General features: G+C 44.5%; 1 protein-coding gene across 1 annotated transcript in view; it reads left to right on the top strand.

The window, feature by feature from the left end:
- The first annotated feature begins 18306 nt into the window (after positions 1-18306).
- Positions 18307-20844, top strand: part of PLG (plasminogen) — a 41426-nt gene continuing 38888 nt past the window's right edge. The window contains exon 1 of the mRNA XM_006178995.3: positions 18307-18500. Within this exon, the coding sequence (XP_006179057.2) occupies positions 18386-18500 (115 nt within the window). The 5' untranslated portion in view covers positions 18307-18385. The remainder of the gene's footprint in view (positions 18501-20844) is intronic.

Below are 20844 nucleotides of genomic sequence, written 5' to 3'. Positions count from 1 at the left end.
TCCTGAAGCATCACACCACTGATGTGTAAATCCAGGATGTCACTCCCTGGTATTTTGTAAAGACCTTCACCATCTGACCCTGCTTTACTTCTCCAGCCTCACTTCCGGGCAATCCCCACCACGTACGTACAATGAGTTGTGTTTCTTCCTTCAGTGAACGTGGTTTTCCATTAGTTCTGGACCTTTGCTCATACTCTTCCCTCTGTCTAGCAGGTTATCCTTCTCATGTCCATGTCTCCTATTCACTATCGCTCATGTTCTTCCTTCAGATCTTGCCAAGAGATCTGGAATCTGGAAATGACTCTAGAAGTCTCTCTGACCACCTTACCCTCCACCAGTCCAGGTTCAATACCACCTATGGGCACCTGTAACACCCTAGGCTTCCCCGTCATGGGTGTCATCACAGAGGTGTGTAACTGCCTCCTTTCTCATCTGTATCCCCACTGACTTGTAAGCTCAGGGCAGGCAATGGCCACTCTTGCCTGTTCATCGTTTTCATTTCGTCCCAGGGCTTAACACGTGGTAAACAATCCATATATATTCGTTACAACAATACATGAAACAATAACCAATATTTTATTACTTTAAATAAAAATCTTTACTTTCCCAACGACTTTTGATTTCTAACGCAAAGTATTTATCATGTAAAGCTTTCAACAGGCAAAATTTACCAAGATTAATTAATGTTTTTTAAAAATGTTGGAAGTTGGCATCTGTATTTATTCCATCATATCCCATTCCTTCCTTAGGCGACTGAACCAAGGAAGAGAGCTGCCCTAACCAGTGAAGCCCCAGAGAGGTCCAAGAAGAGCTTCTAGGGCTTTCTCAGGTGACCCCCCATGAGGAGATGCCACCAGGTACAGAGATGATTTGGGAGCTTGACATCCCTCAAGTGAGGCATCTAGATGAGGTGTAGATTCCAGCCCACTGGCTGGCGTTCCTTGTACAAAACAATGTTTGTATTTTCCAAAGGTAAAGAAAGTGTGAAAGGTAAAGAAAGGTATGAAAGAGATTCCTACCTAATGTGCTTTTTTTTTTTTTTACTATCAGATAACTATGCACAAAAGTAATAGTTGGTTCTCCCTTGCCTTCAAGATTGTGTGTGTGTGTGTGTGTGTGCGCGCGCGCTGGGTGGGAAGACAATTAAAATCTTTTGTTTATAATTTAAAAAAAAACCTATACACTCCACTATTCAAGATTCTTCATTATTTCTAATTGACTTATTTTAAGTCATGGGCTGAAACTGATGCCTATGTAGATTTTAGGAGAAAGTTTCCTAAAGGCGTGACAGGTAGAAACCATTCACTAATTCTGATGATTCAGTTTACTAACACTAATGATGTTAAGAATTGGGCTGTTAAATGCCTTATTGAGGATTTAGAAGGAAAGAGGCAATTGCTTAGAAAAAGTCAGGGCTAACTGATCCTGAGGGGCACTGGGAAGTGGTGGAAGGAGAATGGCTTCTGGAATCAGATAAAACTGTGATCTAAACTAGCTCCTTGGTCGCTCTGAGCTTCATTCCCCTAATCTTTAAAATTGTGGTAATAATGGTCTATTTTAGTGGGCGTTGTGAGCACTAGATATATTGCAGGAAAATGCCTGGTGCCTTGCGGCCATGCAGTAAATGGCAGCCATTATTTCCTTTCTCAGTCTGATGGTTTAGCAGGTAGTTGAGAAGCCTGCTACAGGGTAATGCATATCCGTTTCCCAATAAGGCATTTCACAAAGATGCTCATACTAGCCTTAGGCAAAAACAGAAACATGAGGTGAAATTATAGCACATTAAGTCACTGAATCTGAAAATTCTGCATGGATAGATGACTGTCCACCCTAAGATGGGCTTCCAGGGGCATGCCACAAGGCCCTGTCATTGGCTCAGTCCTATTCGGTACTTTTATCAGTGCCTTGAAAGAAGAACAACATTGGGAGGCAGAAGTAATATTTTTACAAACAAGTCAGAATATAAGAGTTCTCAATAAACTATTAAGAAGAAATCTTGCAGAAATGGTGTCAAATCCCTGTTAATCAGGAAAATCAAATTTAAATAACAATGAGAAAAAGTGCATGTGTGTGTGTAATGAGAAACACAACAATCAAATGTAATATATGATCATTGATTAGCCCTAAAAATTAGCAACAACTGTAGAATAAATTTTGAGGACAATTATGGATGTTATTTTTAATTTTTAGAAGTATATTGAAATATTACATTATGATTATGTAAAAGCATATCCTTATGTTCTGGGGTAAAATGTCAAAATATATATACACATAAAATATGTATGCATATATAATTTGTTCATACACATAAATATAGACATTATAACATTTCAGTGATATATAGTGCTGATCACATATATGTGAACATATATGTGTGTCCTATTTCAAAAGTAAAATAATATTTGTACATGTGCATGTATAATGAAGACCAAGAAAAATTCCCAGAACTGAAGGACATGGCTTTGTATGTTGAAATGGCCCGCTCAAAACACAAACCCACGTGAATGGCATCATAACAAAGTATTCAAATACTGCGGATAAAGAAAATATTCTGCAAGTTACCAGAGATAAAACACAGGCTACATGTAAAGCATAATGAATAAGAATGAAATCAAACAACCAAACAGCAACGCTGGGAGCTAGAAAACAACTCTGGGGAAAAAAATGAATGTTTTTACCCAGCCAAACTGTCGAGTAGGTGTAAAGATAGAGTTAAGACATTTTTAGACACAGAAGATGTTAAAAGATCTATTTGCATCAATTGATTTTCAACAAGGGAACCAAGTCTGTTCAATGGGGAAAGAACAGTGTCTTTAACAAACGGTGCTGGGACAAGTGGACATCCACTTGCAAAAGGATGAAACTGGACTCCTACATCACACAATACACAAAAACTAACTCCCAATGTACAAACAAGCCAAATATAAGACCTAACACCATAAAACTTTTAGAAAAAAACATAAAGGTAAATCTTCATGACCTTGAGTTTGACAAAAAATTCTTAGCTATGACACTAAAAGCACAAGCAACAAAAGAAAAACAGATAAATTGAACCTCATCAAAATTAAAAACTGTTGTGCATCAAAGGATGTGTCCAACAGTAAAAAGCAACCCACAGAATGGGAGAAAATATGTGCAAATCAGGTATCTGTTAAAGATCTAGTATCCAGAATACATAAAGAACTTTCACAACTCACCATCAAAAAGACAAACAACCTGACTAAAACTGGGCCCATAATTTGAATAGACATTTCCCCAAAGAAGATACACAAATGATTCACAAATACACGAAATGAAGCCCAACATCATTAGTCATGAAGGAAATGCAAATCAAAAGCACAATGAAACACTACTTCACGCCCATTAAGAGATGTGTAATTGAAGAAAATGGAAAATAACAAGTGTTAGTGAGGATATGGAGCAATGGCAACTATTGTTCATTGCTGGTAGGAATATAAAATGTTTCAACTGCCATGGAAAACAGTCACTTCCTCAAAATGTCAAGTATAGAATTACCATATGATGTTGCCCAAGGAATTGACAACAGATACTCAAATACTTGTACACAAGTGTTCACAGCAGCACTATTACAATAGCCAAAATGTGGAGGCAACCCAAGTGTTCATCAGTGGATAAGTGAATAAACGTTGCGGTGAACACACACAATGGAATATCACTCAGCCATTAAAGGTAATGAAATACGGATACACGCTACTACCTGGTTGAACCTAGAAAACTTTGTGCTAAGTGGTTGCCAGAGGCTGGGGGAGGGGAAAATGGAGAGTAACTGCTAAATGCGTATGGAATTTAATTTGGGGGTGATGAAAATGTCTTGAAACTAGACAGAGGTGGTGGTTACACAACATTAGGAATGTATTAAATGATAATGAATTGTTCACTTTAAGGTGATTAATATCATTGTGTGAATTTAACCTCAACTCTTCAATTTGAAAAAAAAGCTCCACATACCTTTTCTAAGGATGATACTGGAAGATTTGCTCCAACAAAATGAGGAAGTGATAAGTAAAGAAGAGGAAGATGTGGGATCCAAGAAACAGGGGATCAAATATCAAAGAGGCAAAGGGACCTGTTGATGACCGTAGATGGAGATCACATGGCAACTGTGCAGCACACCTAAGGCACGCCCACCCAGCCCGGGCTGGAGCGGGGCGGGAGCTTTCAGAGAAGTGTTCTCCAAGAAGAGAAGATCATTAGACTGCCTAATGGATTTGGACGTATATGAAAAAGATTTGCCAACCTGGTGTAGAATTTGGAGTGGAATTAGTGAAAACAGATAAAAACGCTTTCAAAAACAGCAATTATTAATTCCAGGGAAAAATGTAAAAGTATACCATGTGACTCAGCTGTAAATAGCATTTCATAGTCATTAAAATATGAACACAATATTTATGTAACCAAAATTACAATGTTCTTATATAATTATACTGGGAACATACGGGAAAAGGACACATACATGTATGTGTTGGTGGAGGGGAGGTGATGTTAGCAGGTGCATCAAAGAGAGTTAAATCCTAATATTCCAGATGGGAAGTCAACAGATAACAATTAAAACTGAAAAAACTCAAGAAGCGATAGGATCAGAATGTTGTTTAGAGACCTGAAGGGAAATACCAATAGGATCAGTTTAAGGGGTTCGAAGAGGTGGCCTCTGGGAAGAGGGGACACAGGTGCTTCACTGAACTTTTTGACTCTTTAAACTATGCGCAGAGGTTGATTTAAAAAACTAAATTAAGTCAAAAGAATTTTAGAATGCCAAAACAGGTTGGAGGGGTACACCTTAGGCACTGTGGGGGCTCAGGTTAGGGGCTGGGGAGAACAGAGAAGATTTCATCTTTTTTTTCTTTACAAGAATGATGTTAAAAGGATGAAGTGTTCACAGTTGTTAATTCCAGGTTGTAGGAAAGCTGGTAAATTTGAACAAATTTCAGTATTTGTTCAATCTGCCCTTTTCCGTATAGATGACATTTCTTAAGTTAACATAATGTAATGAACTATACAACCAGTGACACAGCTGAGTTCGTGGAGAGCTAGCTTCAGGGCTGTTTACACACAGGACAGCCAGCTATCAGTTCAAAATGACTGGTCTTGTAGCAAATGACTGTAGAATTAATAGAAATAGGGCACCCAGATCAAGGGATGCATATCAATAGACCCGCAGAGCTCCGTTTCCGTTCTCTGGACCACACCTGGAGAATACAGCAGGGTTCTAAGGGTGTCACATTTCCTCGGGATATCGCCGAGGGACATGAGAAGACCCGCAGCCCCCGGCGATGCCGGGTCTGGGAATGCGGGCGCTGGCTGCAGAAACCTGTGGGACTGTCACCTAGAAGAGGGACGGGGTGAGCGATGACTGGCCCAGCCCAAGTGATTGTCATTGAAATCAGGGCGCTGCGAGTGATTAAATTTCTACTTTCCTAAATCCAGTTTTGTATACTTGTTTTCCACTTTTGTGAGGAAGACAAACAACAACAACCAGTAATCTATTCAATAGAGCCATTTCCAAGGTATGACATCTATAGAATTCAGATCTAGGTTTTTACATTTTCCAGCAATTTAATTTGACTATGATGATCACTGGTAACTACAACTTAATGCACCAGTGGCATATGTTGCTACTTTTGGGTTTTTTTGTTTTCTGTAACCACAAAAACAAAAGGTTTTTGTTCTTGTTGCTTTTTTCACAGGTCTATATAACCCACTTTTTAAACTTAAAAGAGATCTTAGTGAAGGGCAGGAAAAGTATAAACTCAGTACAAAGTATAACACAGCTTTTTCTCATAAAGATACTTATTTACCTATTTATACACACAAACGCATGTATGTCAGATGGGTCAAATTACTAAATAGAACAGAATTTTTAGAAATTGGAATTTTTCTGATTATTAACCATATTAGCTAGTTTTAGAGTGTTAATTTTTACTGTACTTACATTCATTTATTGCAGCTTAAACTTCAGAATAGTGGAGGGTAAATGTCAAACTGATCTAAGCCCTTCTTCCGCAAGTAAGGGGAGGCTCAAAAGTACAGGTATTAGAGCTCTTTGACCGTCTCTTCCTGACCTAGCCTGTCCCAGTCTCTTCGCCTGCCCTCACGAGAAAGGTGTTTAAGCAGGGAAACGCAGGGAGCTGCACTCCTCCAAAACATCTCCCCTGGCCAGTTTCGAAATTCGAGGTTCGGTGGCTGAGGCACTGGGGCTCTGCGGCACCGCTCGTGGAAAGTGAAAACCCGCCTCACTGAAAATTCCGTTCCTCCTCGTCCACACACATTGCTGTGCTCCGACGCGGAGCCAGCTGTTGGACCGAGGGGGCCTCCCCCGCCCCCCGAGGACCAGGCGGGCCACGCGCGAGAAAACCCGGCCCAGCCGCGCGGCGGAGGCGTCTCCTACCTTTGCTGCCGGCCTGCGCATCCTTCCGCCGGGCGGGCCCTGGCTCCCGCCGCCCGGGCGCAGGCGGCGAGGCCGCTGGCACCGCCCCGTGACTTTGCCGGAATGCAGGCAGCTGCTGCCTTGGCCGGCAGCTCCAGTTTTCCAGAGTAGCTTCCGCCTCCCCATCAGAGGCATAAATTGTCCACAGGAATTGGCCACGTGCCGACACCAGCTCCCATCCCTGCCTTGGAATTCTTCTCTCCTTTTCAGCCTGAGTCTGCAGCCTCAGAAGCGAATTAACCCATCTGCTGGTGGAGTCACTGAGGATAAAACCTGCGACAGGTTGAGCGACCTGGGGACTCCTACCTGGGGGCGCGGGCCCTCAGCCGCCGCTGCGGAAAAAGCTGGGGTCTGCTGCCCCCTGCCGGCCCTTGTCGGCTTACGCGTCTGTTGCACTTGCCCCTAAGTGTTCCGGCCAGTAGAGCGCTTCAAAGAGAATAAAGGTTGTTTGCGCTTCTGTGGGTTGGAGTGAAGTCTTAACTGCGTCAGAGCGATTGCCTCGAGGCGCTGGGATCGCCCAAGGGGAGGCAGTTTCAGTGTTTCGGAATCTCCAAGCTCTTGCATGAAGCCAACTTTCCACATTAAGCATGTAACATAATCTACCTTATCTCCTATGGTTTGCCCAGCTCTCCAAAGGAGCAAGTCTCTGCAGAATCAGACTCACGAAATTTTTTTAGGAGAAGAAATCGTTGTGTGTCCTGATTCCTGGGTGTGGACTACATGGAAAGCTGATGCCCTTAAAGGCATTTATGGCTGAACAATCAATAAGGAAAAAGACTCAAAAGGGTAGGTTTCATTCAATTTCATTTACTAGAGCACCAACGCCCCCTCTGCAGGTTTGGGAACATAAGACGGAAACACAACGTGCAGAGCAAGTTTAACTTCTGCTTCGTGATGTTCATCCTACAAACAGAAAGCAAACAGAACCCTGCATAATTAAGTGCCAAGCTCAATACAAGACACTAAAATGCGCAAACCCAGGCAGATGGTCCCCGGGCAGCATCCCAAGGGTGAACATCCCTCCCAGGCTGGTCCAGGCAACACACTCCAGGCCTTAAAGGCATTTATGGATGAACAATCAGTAAGAAAAGAGACCAAAAAGGGAAGGTTTCACTCAGTTTCCAGGACCCTGCTTTGAATTCTGCTCTTTCTGCTAGTGCTGGGCTTTGCTTCATTGCTGGGGCTTCCAGGAAGGGCATAGTCCTGCAAATGCAGTAGGTGCTCAATAAATGCTGATTCTGGGTTCTGCGATTGATGACTATGGCGATGATAGGAAGCCAGAGAGCCGAAAGGTCTGGCTCTGGCATTTGATGCCCTGTCAATCCCTGCCCCATCCAGCCTCACTAGCTGCGTGACACCCAGCCAGTTACTGAACCTCTCCTCCTCCTTTCTTTATCAGTAAAATGTGAATGATAACAACAGTATGTCCCTCTTGGGGTCAGGCGGAGGAGTAAATGAAATAATTTACCTGAAGTGCTTGGGACGCAGCCATTCGTCAAGCAAGTGTGGCTGATACTATTGTGCTGCTGCTGCTGTTCCTTCTTCCCAGAAGTAATTTGCAAGGCAGCGGTTAAAAGCAGTCACTTGAGATCCAGGGACTGGGGATACTTTCCATCAGCATAACTTTGGGCAAGTGAGTTTCAATTTCCTGATTTATAAAATGGTAAAAATAATAATAGAGGAAAAGCTGCTATGGGGTTTTACTGTCTGTCCTTAATTCACCATGGTGTTTGCGCCCAGCACAGAGTGGACAAGCCTACAATAAAAGGTATTTGGAAGTAAAATGTATTTAAAACAATGTGTTTATACGAGCCACCTGTGATTAATTGTCCCTGAGTAATCCACGCCTTTATCTTATTTCACTTCTCCACTAATTTGTGTCTCAAAAGGCCAGTTCTCAGTGAATCGCCTGTGTCTGCTCCTGTGACTCCTTCCCAGCAAAGGCAGGAATGTCTGTAGGACTTTCTTTTAATGGTTTCCCTGCAGTGTCTGACGTGCAGACATTTCCAAAGAAGGGCCTCCAGGACTTTCCATGGGATTACTGCTCATTTTGGCCTGGGCAGGTGGAAAGGCTTCTTGAGAAACCAAATGCAATAACCCTTTAGCTTCCATAGTTAATCAGGTGGTGGAACTTGGTTTTGTAAAGTAGGTCAAATGAAACTGAACAACGTTTGCAATAATCCGTCACTCCCTGAGTGACAGGGGAAGGCTCTGGGAGAAATCGGGCTAGAGGACCCCCGCAGGAGGCTGGCAGGGAGATGCAGGTTAGCCATCCCTTGACTTTCAGAACAATATCCGTTCAACTTATTGAACTGGAATCTCAACTTAGTGGATTTCTTTTTCTCTCTGGCCATTCTTAGGGGACAAGGAAACCAGGTGGGGATGATTCAGAAAAGGATTTTTTAAAATCCCAGGAACTACTTCCTGCTGCCATGCTCTAAGACTAAGAGCCAGAGCAATTCTATTCTTTCATGAAGGTCAAATGACCTTAGAAAACGAAAACATCCTTTTATGCATAACGTCAACTTTCGCTTTTCCAAGGAGCCTGAAGCTCCTCAGTCTGGGGTACTCTCTGCCCTTAGCGGCATGTCATGCTCTTTAGGTTAAAATCCACAATACTTGACAAGCAATCAACCCTTTCCCCCCAGCCCCCAGTCATCTGGCGCCAGTCTCATTTTCCACTCTTATCTCTCCACCCCCAAAGCTCCTCACTTGCTTCTTCTGGTCCAGTTCTGGTCTTCTGGTCCAAGGGGTTTTAAACTCAGATGCCTCCAAGGGCCAGGCAGGTGAGATGAATTCTTGATGAGAGAGACAAATACAATTTTTAAAACCACAGCCATTAGCAAACAGAATCACTGTCACGCCTCACTGTGAGTCCTGCAGCCATACAAAGCCACGTTCACTGTCACTCTCTCCTCCGAGCTCCCTCCACTCCCCCTAGATATTTTTTGGTTTTGTTTTTAGAGTTTTTTTTTTAAATTTAAGTATAGTTGATTTACAGCTTTGTGTTAGTTTCAGGTGTACAGCAAAGTGATTTAATTATTCATATATTATATATATTTTCTTTTTCAGATTCTTTTCCATTATAGGTTATTAGAAGCTATTGAATATAGTTCCCTGTGCGGTACAGTACACCCCCTCCACTCCCCTCCCCCACCGGATTTGGCCAGAGCAGCCCAAGCACTCAGCACTCAGCTAGGTGAGGCCAGCGTCCTACCAACCATCAGAGACAGTCAGTATTTCCAGCAAGGAGGAAGGCAGTGGAAGCCAAATAACTGGCCTGTCCTCTGGGATGGGACGCCAATGAGAACACGATCACACCAGGTCACGCCTCATCTTCCCAGAGGCTGGCGGGTCCAGACCACATCTCCGGGCAGCCATCCCCTGGTGTTCTGCTCCCTCACTCTGAGTCTCTTCAGGTGCAGGTTCAAGACTGCCCTACTTCCACGTCTCTGGTACCCAACCTGCCCAAAATGCTGATGAACACACGTTCTACTGTGGGGAGGAAATGGACCCTGAAGGAAACTCCCTGCATTTCCCGCCTGGGGGGCGCAAACTTCCTGCAGCCAGATGGAGACTCTCCTTCTTCGGGGGTTTCCCTCCCTCGCCCCTGCCCTCACCCTCCCCTCATTTACCAGCAGGTGGGCGTTTCCCTTTTCACCCTGCGGTGTGGCCTTGACCGCAGGGCTCCCTCCAGCTCTGGCTCTCCCTCTTCTCTCTGCCTTCATTGCCATTCCCGGGAGACCGTCCACATGCATTCCTTCCATGTCATGTTCCACCAGCTCTGTACCTGTGGCCTGTCTCCTCCTCCCACCAGGATGCTGACACCCCCCCCCCCCCCCCGTTGCTAAGTTCAAGGAACATTTTCAGGCCTTACCTTTATAAAGGAGCATTTTGATTGCGTAGAAACAGGCGCTCAGACAGTGCTGAGGAATGAACGGAGCCGGGGTGGCCCCGTCCAGATGCTCATTTGGGGCTTGAACACTGTTGGGAATTGGGAGGACCCTCCTAACACGCTCTCCACACACACCCCCATTGACTGGGGGTGGGGGGGCTGCCTGGGAGGAAAATACTGGGATGCTGGTACTGCAATGCCTGTTGAAGTCCAAGGATAGAAAGAGGTGACTCTGGGCTAAGGGGTGACCAACTTGTTGAAAAACACCCAGACTTTCTGAGAATGTGCCATTAAGGTGAAAAGGCCCTTATGTGCAGGGGTTGACCCTAACACCATGACATCAGGTTGGAGGGATTATTGGCTTGAGAGAGAATATGGGGTTAATTCAAGAAACCCACTCTAGCCAAAATGCACACTTGGGTCTGCTTTGTGGACGAAGGATTGCATGATTACGACAATTAAAGACTGAAACACTTTGGACCCCCAAGCAACTTTGTGGTGGTATAGCCCTGACCCACATAAGGGGGAGGGTCTCCTCCCACTCAGCGAGTCTCCTTTTCCAGGTACAATGACAGATTGGAGTTTATGGGTGGGGGGCCACCCAGAATACAAAGTCCCTTTACCTAGCAAAGACACAACGATGGTGGAGAATTCTGACACCACTAGCAGGGATCAGAGGGGAGGACAAATTTCTGGCTGGACCTTCAGTAGAAGCAGATGTGCTTGAAGCTACTTGGGCAAACTCCAAGGATTTGTTCTGTGTCAAGGTGGGAGAAGGAAGAGTTCCAGGGGAGTGCTGGTGAGAAGCTATGGAGGGGGCTGAGTTAGGGACCACAAGTGAACAGATCCAGATTTACAGTGAAACGACTGAAGCTTAAGCTGCAAGGCCCTTCCCTCCATGGGTCCCATGGCAGATGGTGTTTTCCAAGATGGCAGCAATAGGACTGCCCTTCATAAATGCTCCTCTTACGGTGTGAGGTTGACACTCTGTATTTTCCCCTTGAGTCTGGGCAGGCCTGTGAATATGGTGGGGGTGATGCCCGTGACTTTCCAGGATAGGTCATAAAAGAGATGGAACTTCTACCTGATTCTCTTGGAACCCAGCTGCCATGCTTCCAGGCAGCCCGGGATCCTAGGAGAGGCTGCAAGTGCCCTGGACCACGGTTCCAGCTCAGGTCCCCAGTGACAGGCAGGATCCACCCTGAGACACGAGCGTGAGGAAACCTTTGAGAAGATCCCAGCCCTGACCACCATCTGCCTGAAACCTCAGAGGGACCAAAGGTGAGAGAACCACTTGGCTGAGCCCAGTCAACCTCCAGAATTGTGACACCATAAAAAGATTGCTCTTATTTTAAGTCACCATGTTCTGGGGTGACTCATTCCACAGCAATAGGTGACTTCAGTATACCCTCTGAGTGTCTGGAAGGGTCCTAGCGATGCATTCATGTAGTCATATGCTTTTGTAAAATTCACAAAATAAAATATTTTAGACGCAGTTGGTTACAATCGCTGTCTCTCTCCCCACTCACTTTCCCGCCATCTCTTTATGTTAAATGGCATCAGAGTGGGTGTGGCACTTTGGGGATTCAGCGAAAGGTGAATCGAGTTTGGGTTCCGAGGGACGCATTTCTGTGGCATGGAGCCACTTCTGTGGAAGTCACTCTTAGCTGTCCCAGTGTAAAAGGGCTTCCAGAACATTCCGAACATCTGCTATGCTGACTTACCCAACGGTGCAACAAGAACGTGCGGGACCATGGATTAGATCACGATTATGTAAACTGATGTGTGGCTTTGAGACGTCCCAAGCTAGAAGAGAGTCCTGGGAAGTGTTCCAGAATCTTACAGCACAAACATAAAAAGAGTTTGATGGAGGCTTCCCTAAATTTGACAACAATCCTGAAAAGTTGTCTTTCATTATCAATAAGAAGTCATGAAGCTTAAAGTTTGAAGATCTATGGATAAGAAATTCTAGAGAAGGGGTGAATTATTTTTCTATTCTCTCACAGCGTATGATGTTACAAAATCATCGCTATATGGAGAGTCCGTCAAAGGATACGCAGTGAGACAGGTTCGGGCAAGAGCGTTACAGAGATGGGTCAGGAATTTGCTTAACAAAGTACTCTGCTTTCCTGGCTTTCGTTTGTATTTGGTGGTAGTGGTGGGCAGAGTCGACTTTGCCGGGAGCCTGAGATTTGGCTGAGTAAGGTGTTGTGACCTCTGTTGTTCTCCGCCGTTGGGACACACAGGGTACATCTTCCTTGAATTCTCAGAAGCATCTGGCTCCATTGACCACTCCCACCTTCAAAAAATTTTCACTTCCCTTGGCTTCTCTGAAGCCCCACTGTCAGTTCTCTCCAGCTAACTGTTTATCACCGCAGAAGACTTCCCTTTTCCACCCCAGGTCCTCCCTTCCTCTCTTGGGGTAATCTCATCCACTTCCCCTTGTTTCAATGTTATGTGTACCTGCCTCCGCATCTCCAGCCCAGGCCTGAGACCAGAAATCGGCACAGTTCCCGCAAAGAGCCAGGTAGTAAACACCGCACAGGCTCGCTGGCCAGTGGAGCCTCAGTCTCAGTTGCTCACGCGCCCTCGTTGCGCAAACGCAGCCGCGGCCGGCAGCAAAGGGACAGGCCCGGCTGAGCCCTACGACTTTGTTTACAAAAACAGGAGGGTGTCTCAGAGGCTACCCTTTGCCAGCGTCTGCTCTAGACCCAAGCAGTAAGCTGCTGTTCATGAGGTCCCAAATATAATGTGTCTCCAAGCAAGCTCATCTTTTTCTTTGCTCTGTGTTCCTGCTCCGTGGAGAAACCACTGTCCACCAGGGAGCCAAGACAGAAATGCGGGCTCCAGACTTGATTCAATCGACCACAACATCCTGTCAGTTCTGCTTTCTGATGTCTCCCGGATCCAGACCTGTTTCTCCACCGCCTTTCAGAGTCCTCTCATCTCCCACCACCTTCCTCCGTGCTCACCACACTTCAGGCCGAGGGATGAGGCCTCTCTTCCATTTCGGACCCCTTCCAGGGTCGCTGCTGTCTGTGTTGACTGTGTCAAGAGGCCTGGTGGCTTCTCCACCATTTCCAGTTGCAGCCTGAATTACTTTCAATTGCCTGGATGGAACTTTTGCCTCTGTGCCTTTGCATATTCATTCTTTCTGCTTAGAACACGCTGCTCCTGTTTCTCATCTCTCCTGCTTGTCTCCATCTCAACTTGATGTCCCTTCCTCGGGAAGCATCCTCGCTCCTCCAGCTGAATGCGCGTCCCTCCGGGGCTCCGCGGAGGCTCCAGCTTAAACCCGCACGGCCCCCACCCGGTTAGTTGGAGAACTCCCCGAAGCTGGGTTAGCATCTCCCCTTGTCTGCCCAGCGCTAAGCACGCGGCCGCGGACACTGACAGAGGCATCGACTGCAGGGTGGTGCCCACCTCAGTGCTTCCTCTTCTGAAACCCTGCTCCTGCCCCAACTCCACGCTTCCCTCAGGGACCTTCAGACACCTTGGCTGGACTTTGCAGCTGGTGGGGGTGGGCAGGAGATGAGGGAGGGGTCATTACTTGGGGTCCAGTTGTGATGCGGGGGCTTCGCTTTGGCTGGTGTTTTATATCCGTGCAGAGATGGTAGGTCTCCCCTGAGCACCTGAGGGGCCGGAGCAGGTCTGGACTCCTCCAGCCTCTGGATTCCAGGTCCACGTGCGGACCCGCTGCTGCTCAGGTGACATCAATCCGGCCTTAATTGTCTGGGCAGGGGAGGAGGGGCGCGGTGGCGGGTGAGGGGTGCCTCTCCCATTGGACCCACACTTCTGAGCGCTCAGAAATCAGCCAAAGGTTGGGTGCAGCTCCCTAATTTAAAAATTCTATAACTTTAGATTCTCCCTGGGCAAGTTTCTGTCCTTTGGGAGTTCTCTTTAATATTACAGAAGCATTTACGTTATCCTGGGTCCTCTTAAATATATATCCAAATACATACACATACATTTAAATACGTACATGTAGATCTAAATATATATACATATATCAAATATAAACACATTTATCCAAATATATACACATATATCAAATATACACATATATATCTAAATATATAAATATATGTCCAAATACATATGAGCCAAATATATACACATATATAAAATATGAATACACACATCAAGTTATATACATATGTACCTAAATATATACATATATCCAAATATATACACATATATCAAATATAAACACACATATCCAAATATGTACATATATATCCAAAATATGCACATATGCCCAAATATATACACATTTAGCAAATACAAACACATATATTTAAATACATATACCTAAATATATATACCTAAATATATATGTATCTCTCCAAATATATACACATATATTCAAACATGTATATACATACCCAAATATATATGTATGTACAGATATAAAAACATATATCCAAATATATTTTAATATACTTATATTAAATGCAGATATCTGTATTTTTACTTTTTATTTTGAAATAATTATAAACACACAGGAAGTTACAAAAATAGTACTGAGAGGTCTGGTGTAAACCATCACCCAGCCACTCAGCCTCACCCAGAGTTAACATCTTGCATAGCTATAGTTCATTATCAATACCAGGAAATTGCCATTGGCACAATGTAATGAACAAGTCCGCAGACCTGGCTCAGATTTCACCAGCTTTTATATGTATTCATTATTTTTTCCTTAAAAGATGTCAATGTTCTCTACATGTCTTGTCTCTCTCTCTCTCCCCCAAATACTGTGAAAAAAAGACCTTTGTCATAATTAGCTTAGAGAATAATGAGTTTTAGGGGTGGGAAGGATGATTTGTTTCCTCTCTTTGTTTTGTCCAAAGTGAATCTGGGCATCAGAGCAGAGGACACCTGCCTCGTGCTGACTCAGAGTGGGCTGGTAAATTATCAGAGTTACTGTCTTCTTTTCTGCTGATATTTTTCATAAGCATTTAGTAAGTCTAAGGAGATGTCCGATGAAAACCCCTTTTTTTCAAAAACGAATAAACATCTTGATTTCTGTAAGCACAGCTCAATTAAGGAAATACCCCCTTGCTGGACACTGAGTTGGTCGGTCAGGTCTTGCTTAGAAACTGCTCCTGGGAGGGTTACATTTTAACTCCACTGCTGGCTGAGCAAGCCTGCTATCTCTTCACGAGGCCTGAGGGCTGATAAGTATCTCATTCCATGGTCCCAAGGACTGAGGCACAAAGGCGAACAAACAGGAGGGAAAGGTCGAATAAAGAAAGAAGAGCCACCTTCAGATGGATGAGAACGTGGTTCCTAGGTCTTACGCCCTAATAAACTAACACAGTGAGAGCAATCTGCAAACTGGCATGAGGGGCAAAGATAAACTTTCTAAGAACCTTTGCAGCAGGGAAAGCATACTTTGAGCCCTTAATAGAGTAATTACTTTGAGCCCTTAATAGAGTAATTATTTTGTGTAGTTTTTGTTTTGCAATGACATGACTTTTTTGGGAGGAGATTCAAGATGTCCCTGGTAAAGAAATGGGCTGCCTTAGAATGACAGTTCCCAGATAGCAGTGCCCGGGCTAGGAGGAGCCGGCCTGGGGCTGGAGGAAGGTGGGCTGTTGGTGAGGGGGGAGGGAGAAGGTGACAGGTGCGGACGTTGGGTCAGCGTCGCAAGGTCCACACAGTCTCACCTGGGATGATGTCACCTGGCCACCACTCCCACCTCGAGCAGAGTGGGTGCAAGTGAGACCAACGGGGGCTCTACCCAACTCCCCCGATGAGGTCGGCTGTCCCTTGTGTTCATCACTTTCCTCGTAAGGGTCTTGCAAGGAGTTCACCATTTTCATGCCAGGACGGGAGAAAGTAGCTCAGTCTTCCCTTCCTAAGGGAACCAGCGTGGATCTTGGGTGCCAGCCCCTTGCTGGGCAGAGCCTCCCTCTTGTTTTGATGTCCTTACCCCTGGCTACAAGTGCAGCCGCGTCCTCCACAAATCCCAGGTGCAGAAGTTTCCTGGGGTCCCTTTAGGCGGAGGCTGCAGCTGGGGGGGGGGGCCGGTAGAGACTGTGACGTGTACCTTTTATATAATCCTAGAAGAATCTAACCCCTGCGTGGCCAATAAACACTGAATGAACTGAACTCAGTGAGAACACACATCTCGGGCTTTACTCAACCTGCTGATGCTCTGCACAGAGGGCCTCTATCTCTTTCCTCAGTTTCTGCCATTTTTCAAATGGAAAGTGACTTATATTGAATGAATCATCTTTACAGCCTTGGGCAAAACCACTGCCCAACATCCCTCTAAGAGCCAGTATGGGATTCCTATGCAGGAGCTCGGAGAGTCTGTGGCTACATTCCTACCCTGTGCCCGTGAGGCTGGACCACTTAGAGCCGTGCTGAGGTGGAAATTCTATGGACCCACACCGTCTGCTCCTAAGCCACGCATCCCCCTTCATTCTTCTCTTGTCACAGGACAGAACAGGGAGCACAATAGCCAAACTCTGCTTCGTGTTTGCCTGTGTCCTCGTGATGCTTATGCGTCGTGAAGGAGTGAAGAACACATAGTCAGAAGGACATCGCAGGGCAACTTCATTTACAAAATAACATTTGTAGAACCAGATATATTCCAGAAGCTTCCAAGAGGAAAGGAGGCAAAAGGCATACCACCACCACCCATAATAAAACAATAAACAGGAAAAGGACATTTACGTGGATGTAGAATTTCTGACAACATTGTTCCCAAGATGCCATATCCATGAGGCGGTGTAAAAGTATTTTAAGTGGAAATAAATGCATAGTGGAAACATCATGTGTTACTAGAGTCTGTTTTGTTTTTTTCCCCAAAGGACTTTCTCAAACATACCAACATAATCCCCCTAAGAGATATTTCAGGTATTTTAAGAGAAGCGTCTTCCCGGGGCTGATTTCTCAACTTGCTTCCCTCTTGAGTCCCCTTTAATTAACTGGGCCACTAGGAGGGAGGAGGAGGGAAAAGCCAGGACGCAGTGGGAAACCAGGAAATGGGCCAGGGCATCCCAGTCCTTCACAGTGGTGCTGCCTTCTTGCTCTCGGGCACGTTTTGTTATTGTGAATTCTGCGCACACGGTACTTCAGCCCCGGGCAATTCTGGAGGAATTTCCACGCAAGACGATTGGTACGCACCTCTACATTTTGCTGGTTAATTTATAGAAAGGGATTTCATAGCCTGGAGGAAGGAGTGTTTTTAGTTCTTATTTCACGATTAAAATAGAGTCCATTCCTGAATATTACTGAACACTCATGTAGGAGTTTTAAAAGATGGACTAGTTGGTCATTCTAGCCTTAAGCCAGGGAAAGTGCACAACCAACAATTAAAATGGAGACATTCTTTAACTTAGTTTAACCGCTCTTGATTTATTTCCTGAGGATGAGAATGTGACACCCTGGGACTTCATTTGGGGGAAAAGATCAACAAACATAATTTATAATCATGGTAAACATATGAGTCCACTGGACATAAAGAAATTTTGATAACAGTGGAATATTTTAACTCACGCAGTGATTTCTACAGTTTGGTAGGATGTGGGGATGGTAGCAGGGATCTCTGGCTTCAGGTTGTCACCTGAGGCCTAAGTAGACTGTGTCCATTCTCTGCACCCCTGGTGAACTAAGGGACCTTGGGAAAGATACGCTTTCCCAGCCTGAGCCACCTTCTCTGAAGTGGGGATGATAATAATGTTGCTTGCTTTGGAGGTTGAATGAAACAAGGCAGAGGGTCTGGCATAGGAAAGTTCTCAGCAAATGTTAGTTATCAGTGAGAAAAAGAAGGAAGGAAAGATGAGTAAGGGGGGGAGATGATGGGCTAGGGGTGTACGCAGACGCAGACGCAGAGAGAGGCGGGAGGAACGCCGCGGGGGCGGGGCTGCTCCACCGCTTCCCAGCATCTATTGCAGACTCCGCTCTCAAACATTTTGTAAGATCCTCCAGTCAAGGTAATGTTTGAACCCTTCGGAGCACAGTGGCAATGGGCAGGCACCTAAGAGAATAATTAACCACATGGGATTATCTTCTTTGGGGGTGCGTTTCCTGTCATGCAAGTCAATGACATCTTGGGATTGGGACATACTGTTTTCCGGACACTGCTGCCCAGTCCCAAAATGGAACATAAGGAGGTGGTCCTTCTACTTCTTTTATTCCTGAAATCAGGTAAGATTTAAAGATTTTTTCCACTTTAATCAATATTTTTTCCCTAGCAATATATTAAAAATAGGTACATGATGGTTTTATGTGCCAATTGTTACATTTCTCTTTTTGACTCATGAAATCTAAGATTGAGGAATTCTTCAAGACATAAATTTAGTTTCCCTTATGTGAATACTGGAGACAAATGGGCGGGGAAAATAATAAATGACATTTTAAATCTAAAAGATGAAGCCCCGGTAATGGGTTATTTTAGTTGGAAAAAAATAGCCCATATAGCTAACAACCCCAAAAGTTGTAGGAGTCTCTTTGCCTGGTTCTCAGTTTGGTTAATTTAGACCATTTTGGTTAAGGTACCATACTCTCCTGATTTTCACAGGTGAACAATGAAATGTCTCTGACCACAGTCTTTGACCAGTCTGTGGTTGTGGTCACCAGTTCCCTGTTTGTTATGGCTTAAGGAAGGTTTTCCATACGCATAACTTTGCTTCTTATGCTGGAGACATCGCATCGATTTGTAGGATGGTGTGCACGTTCAAGAAATCCCCACTGGGTGCTCACCGCCGGCCAGGCACGTTTTTATCCATACGTGCATGTGTGTGTGTATGTGTGTGTGTGTGTTTATGTGTGTGTGTATCATTTACCAAACACCAGCTTATTTAGCTAGTGCACTAGGTATTGTCCCCATTTTATAGGTGAGGAAATCTGTCCTTAGGAAAATCACCGTTATTTGCCTAATGACCAAACCCCCAAATCCAGGAAGTGAAGAAGCCAGATCTTAAGCCAGGGCTCTCCGAGAAGGAATCTGGCGCTCTTCTCACTTTTTCAACATTGTCCAAATCTTCTTTAAAATAGTCCAAGCACATCTTTGTAGTTCCTTTTTATGGTCAGCTTTATGAGGTACAATTTACATGCTATACAATTCACCCATTGAAAGCATACAGTCCAATGGTTCTCAGTATATTCAGAGTGGTGCAACCATCACAGCACTTTTTAGAACATTTTTAATCTCCTTCAGATAAGCTCCACACCCCTTCACTGTCACCTCCAACCGTCTTCTCCCCTCCCCTGCCACCGCCATCCCCACCCAGCCCCTGGCCAGCACAAATCTACTTTCCGTCTCTGCCTTGCTTGTTTTAGACATTTCCTGTAAATAGAATCATACATTATGCCAGTAGTTCTTTATAATAAATAATGTATAGATATTTGAAATTTGATTTATAAATAGCCAGATAAAATTTTACAAGTTGTACTTAATTTAACTTTCCTTTTTAAAAAAAAAAAAAATGAAGTGTTTCATCTTTCCAGAGCACTGCAATGACCAGGGAGAGGAAAAATCTACTGAGGATTGAGCCCAGGACCTCAAGTGTGCTAGGCATGCACCCCACCCCTAAGCTATTTCCCTCCCCCCTGTACTTTAGAGTCAAATACATTTGAATTTAGTGGAGACATACAAAGAAATATCAAAGGAAAAGACAGAGCAGAAGAGTGTATAAAGAGGGTTTTGTGGGAAATGGTAGTGTGGGGGTTCAGAGATGCACACTCTATTTTAGCCTCTGGAAAGCAGGACCTGGAACTTGGACTAATTCAGTGGGTCACACCCAGATGTGAGAACAAACTCTCTGCAGCAGGATTAACATACGTCTTCACCAGCTTTCATAAGCTCTTTTTGAAAAGAAGGCATTTACTCTGTCTTTCCGTGGAAGCGTTTCCTCTTTCCAGAGCGCTGCGATGACCGGGGAGAGGAGAAAGCTTCCTTTACAGCTGTCCTCAGTGAGAGGGAATAAACGGTTTACATTTCACAAACTGCTAATTTTTTTCTTTCAAACACACAAGCATGGGTGCACACATACACACCACAGTGATGAAATCAAACCCCACGTTATTATTATTTTTTTAAACGGAGGTACAAGGGATGGAACGCAGGACCTTGTGCACGGTAAGCACATGCTCTACCACTGAGCTACACCCTGCCCCCAAGCCCCACATTATTAAAAAAGGGTCCTTGCTTTGGTAGCAGTATGCATCTACACTCAGCCTAGATTATAAGAGCACTTTTCTTACTAAAAAGATTTGTTTCGTATTTCTGGGTCAATAAATAAACTGTATTATACCACATTGCCATATGCCTTGAAGTTAAAGAAAGAAAATATTGAGGGAAAGCTTTTCAAACTAAAAAGAAAAAAAAAATTCTTTTTTTTGGGCTATTTCTTGGAGCTCCTAAGGTGAGTCTCAGTGGCTATATGCTGTGGAACATAATAACATCACATAAGCAAAGGTAAATTAACTAAAGGGCGATAAAAATGGAAATGTTCTTGTTTTGATATCATTTCTATCCCTGACCTGCTCT

This window comes from Camelus ferus, chromosome 8 (genome assembly GCF_009834535.1).
Source record: "Camelus ferus isolate YT-003-E chromosome 8, BCGSAC_Cfer_1.0, whole genome shotgun sequence".
NCBI lineage: Eukaryota > Metazoa > Chordata > Mammalia > Artiodactyla > Camelidae > Camelus > Camelus ferus.
This window is presented reverse-complemented; position numbering and strand designations above follow the sequence as displayed.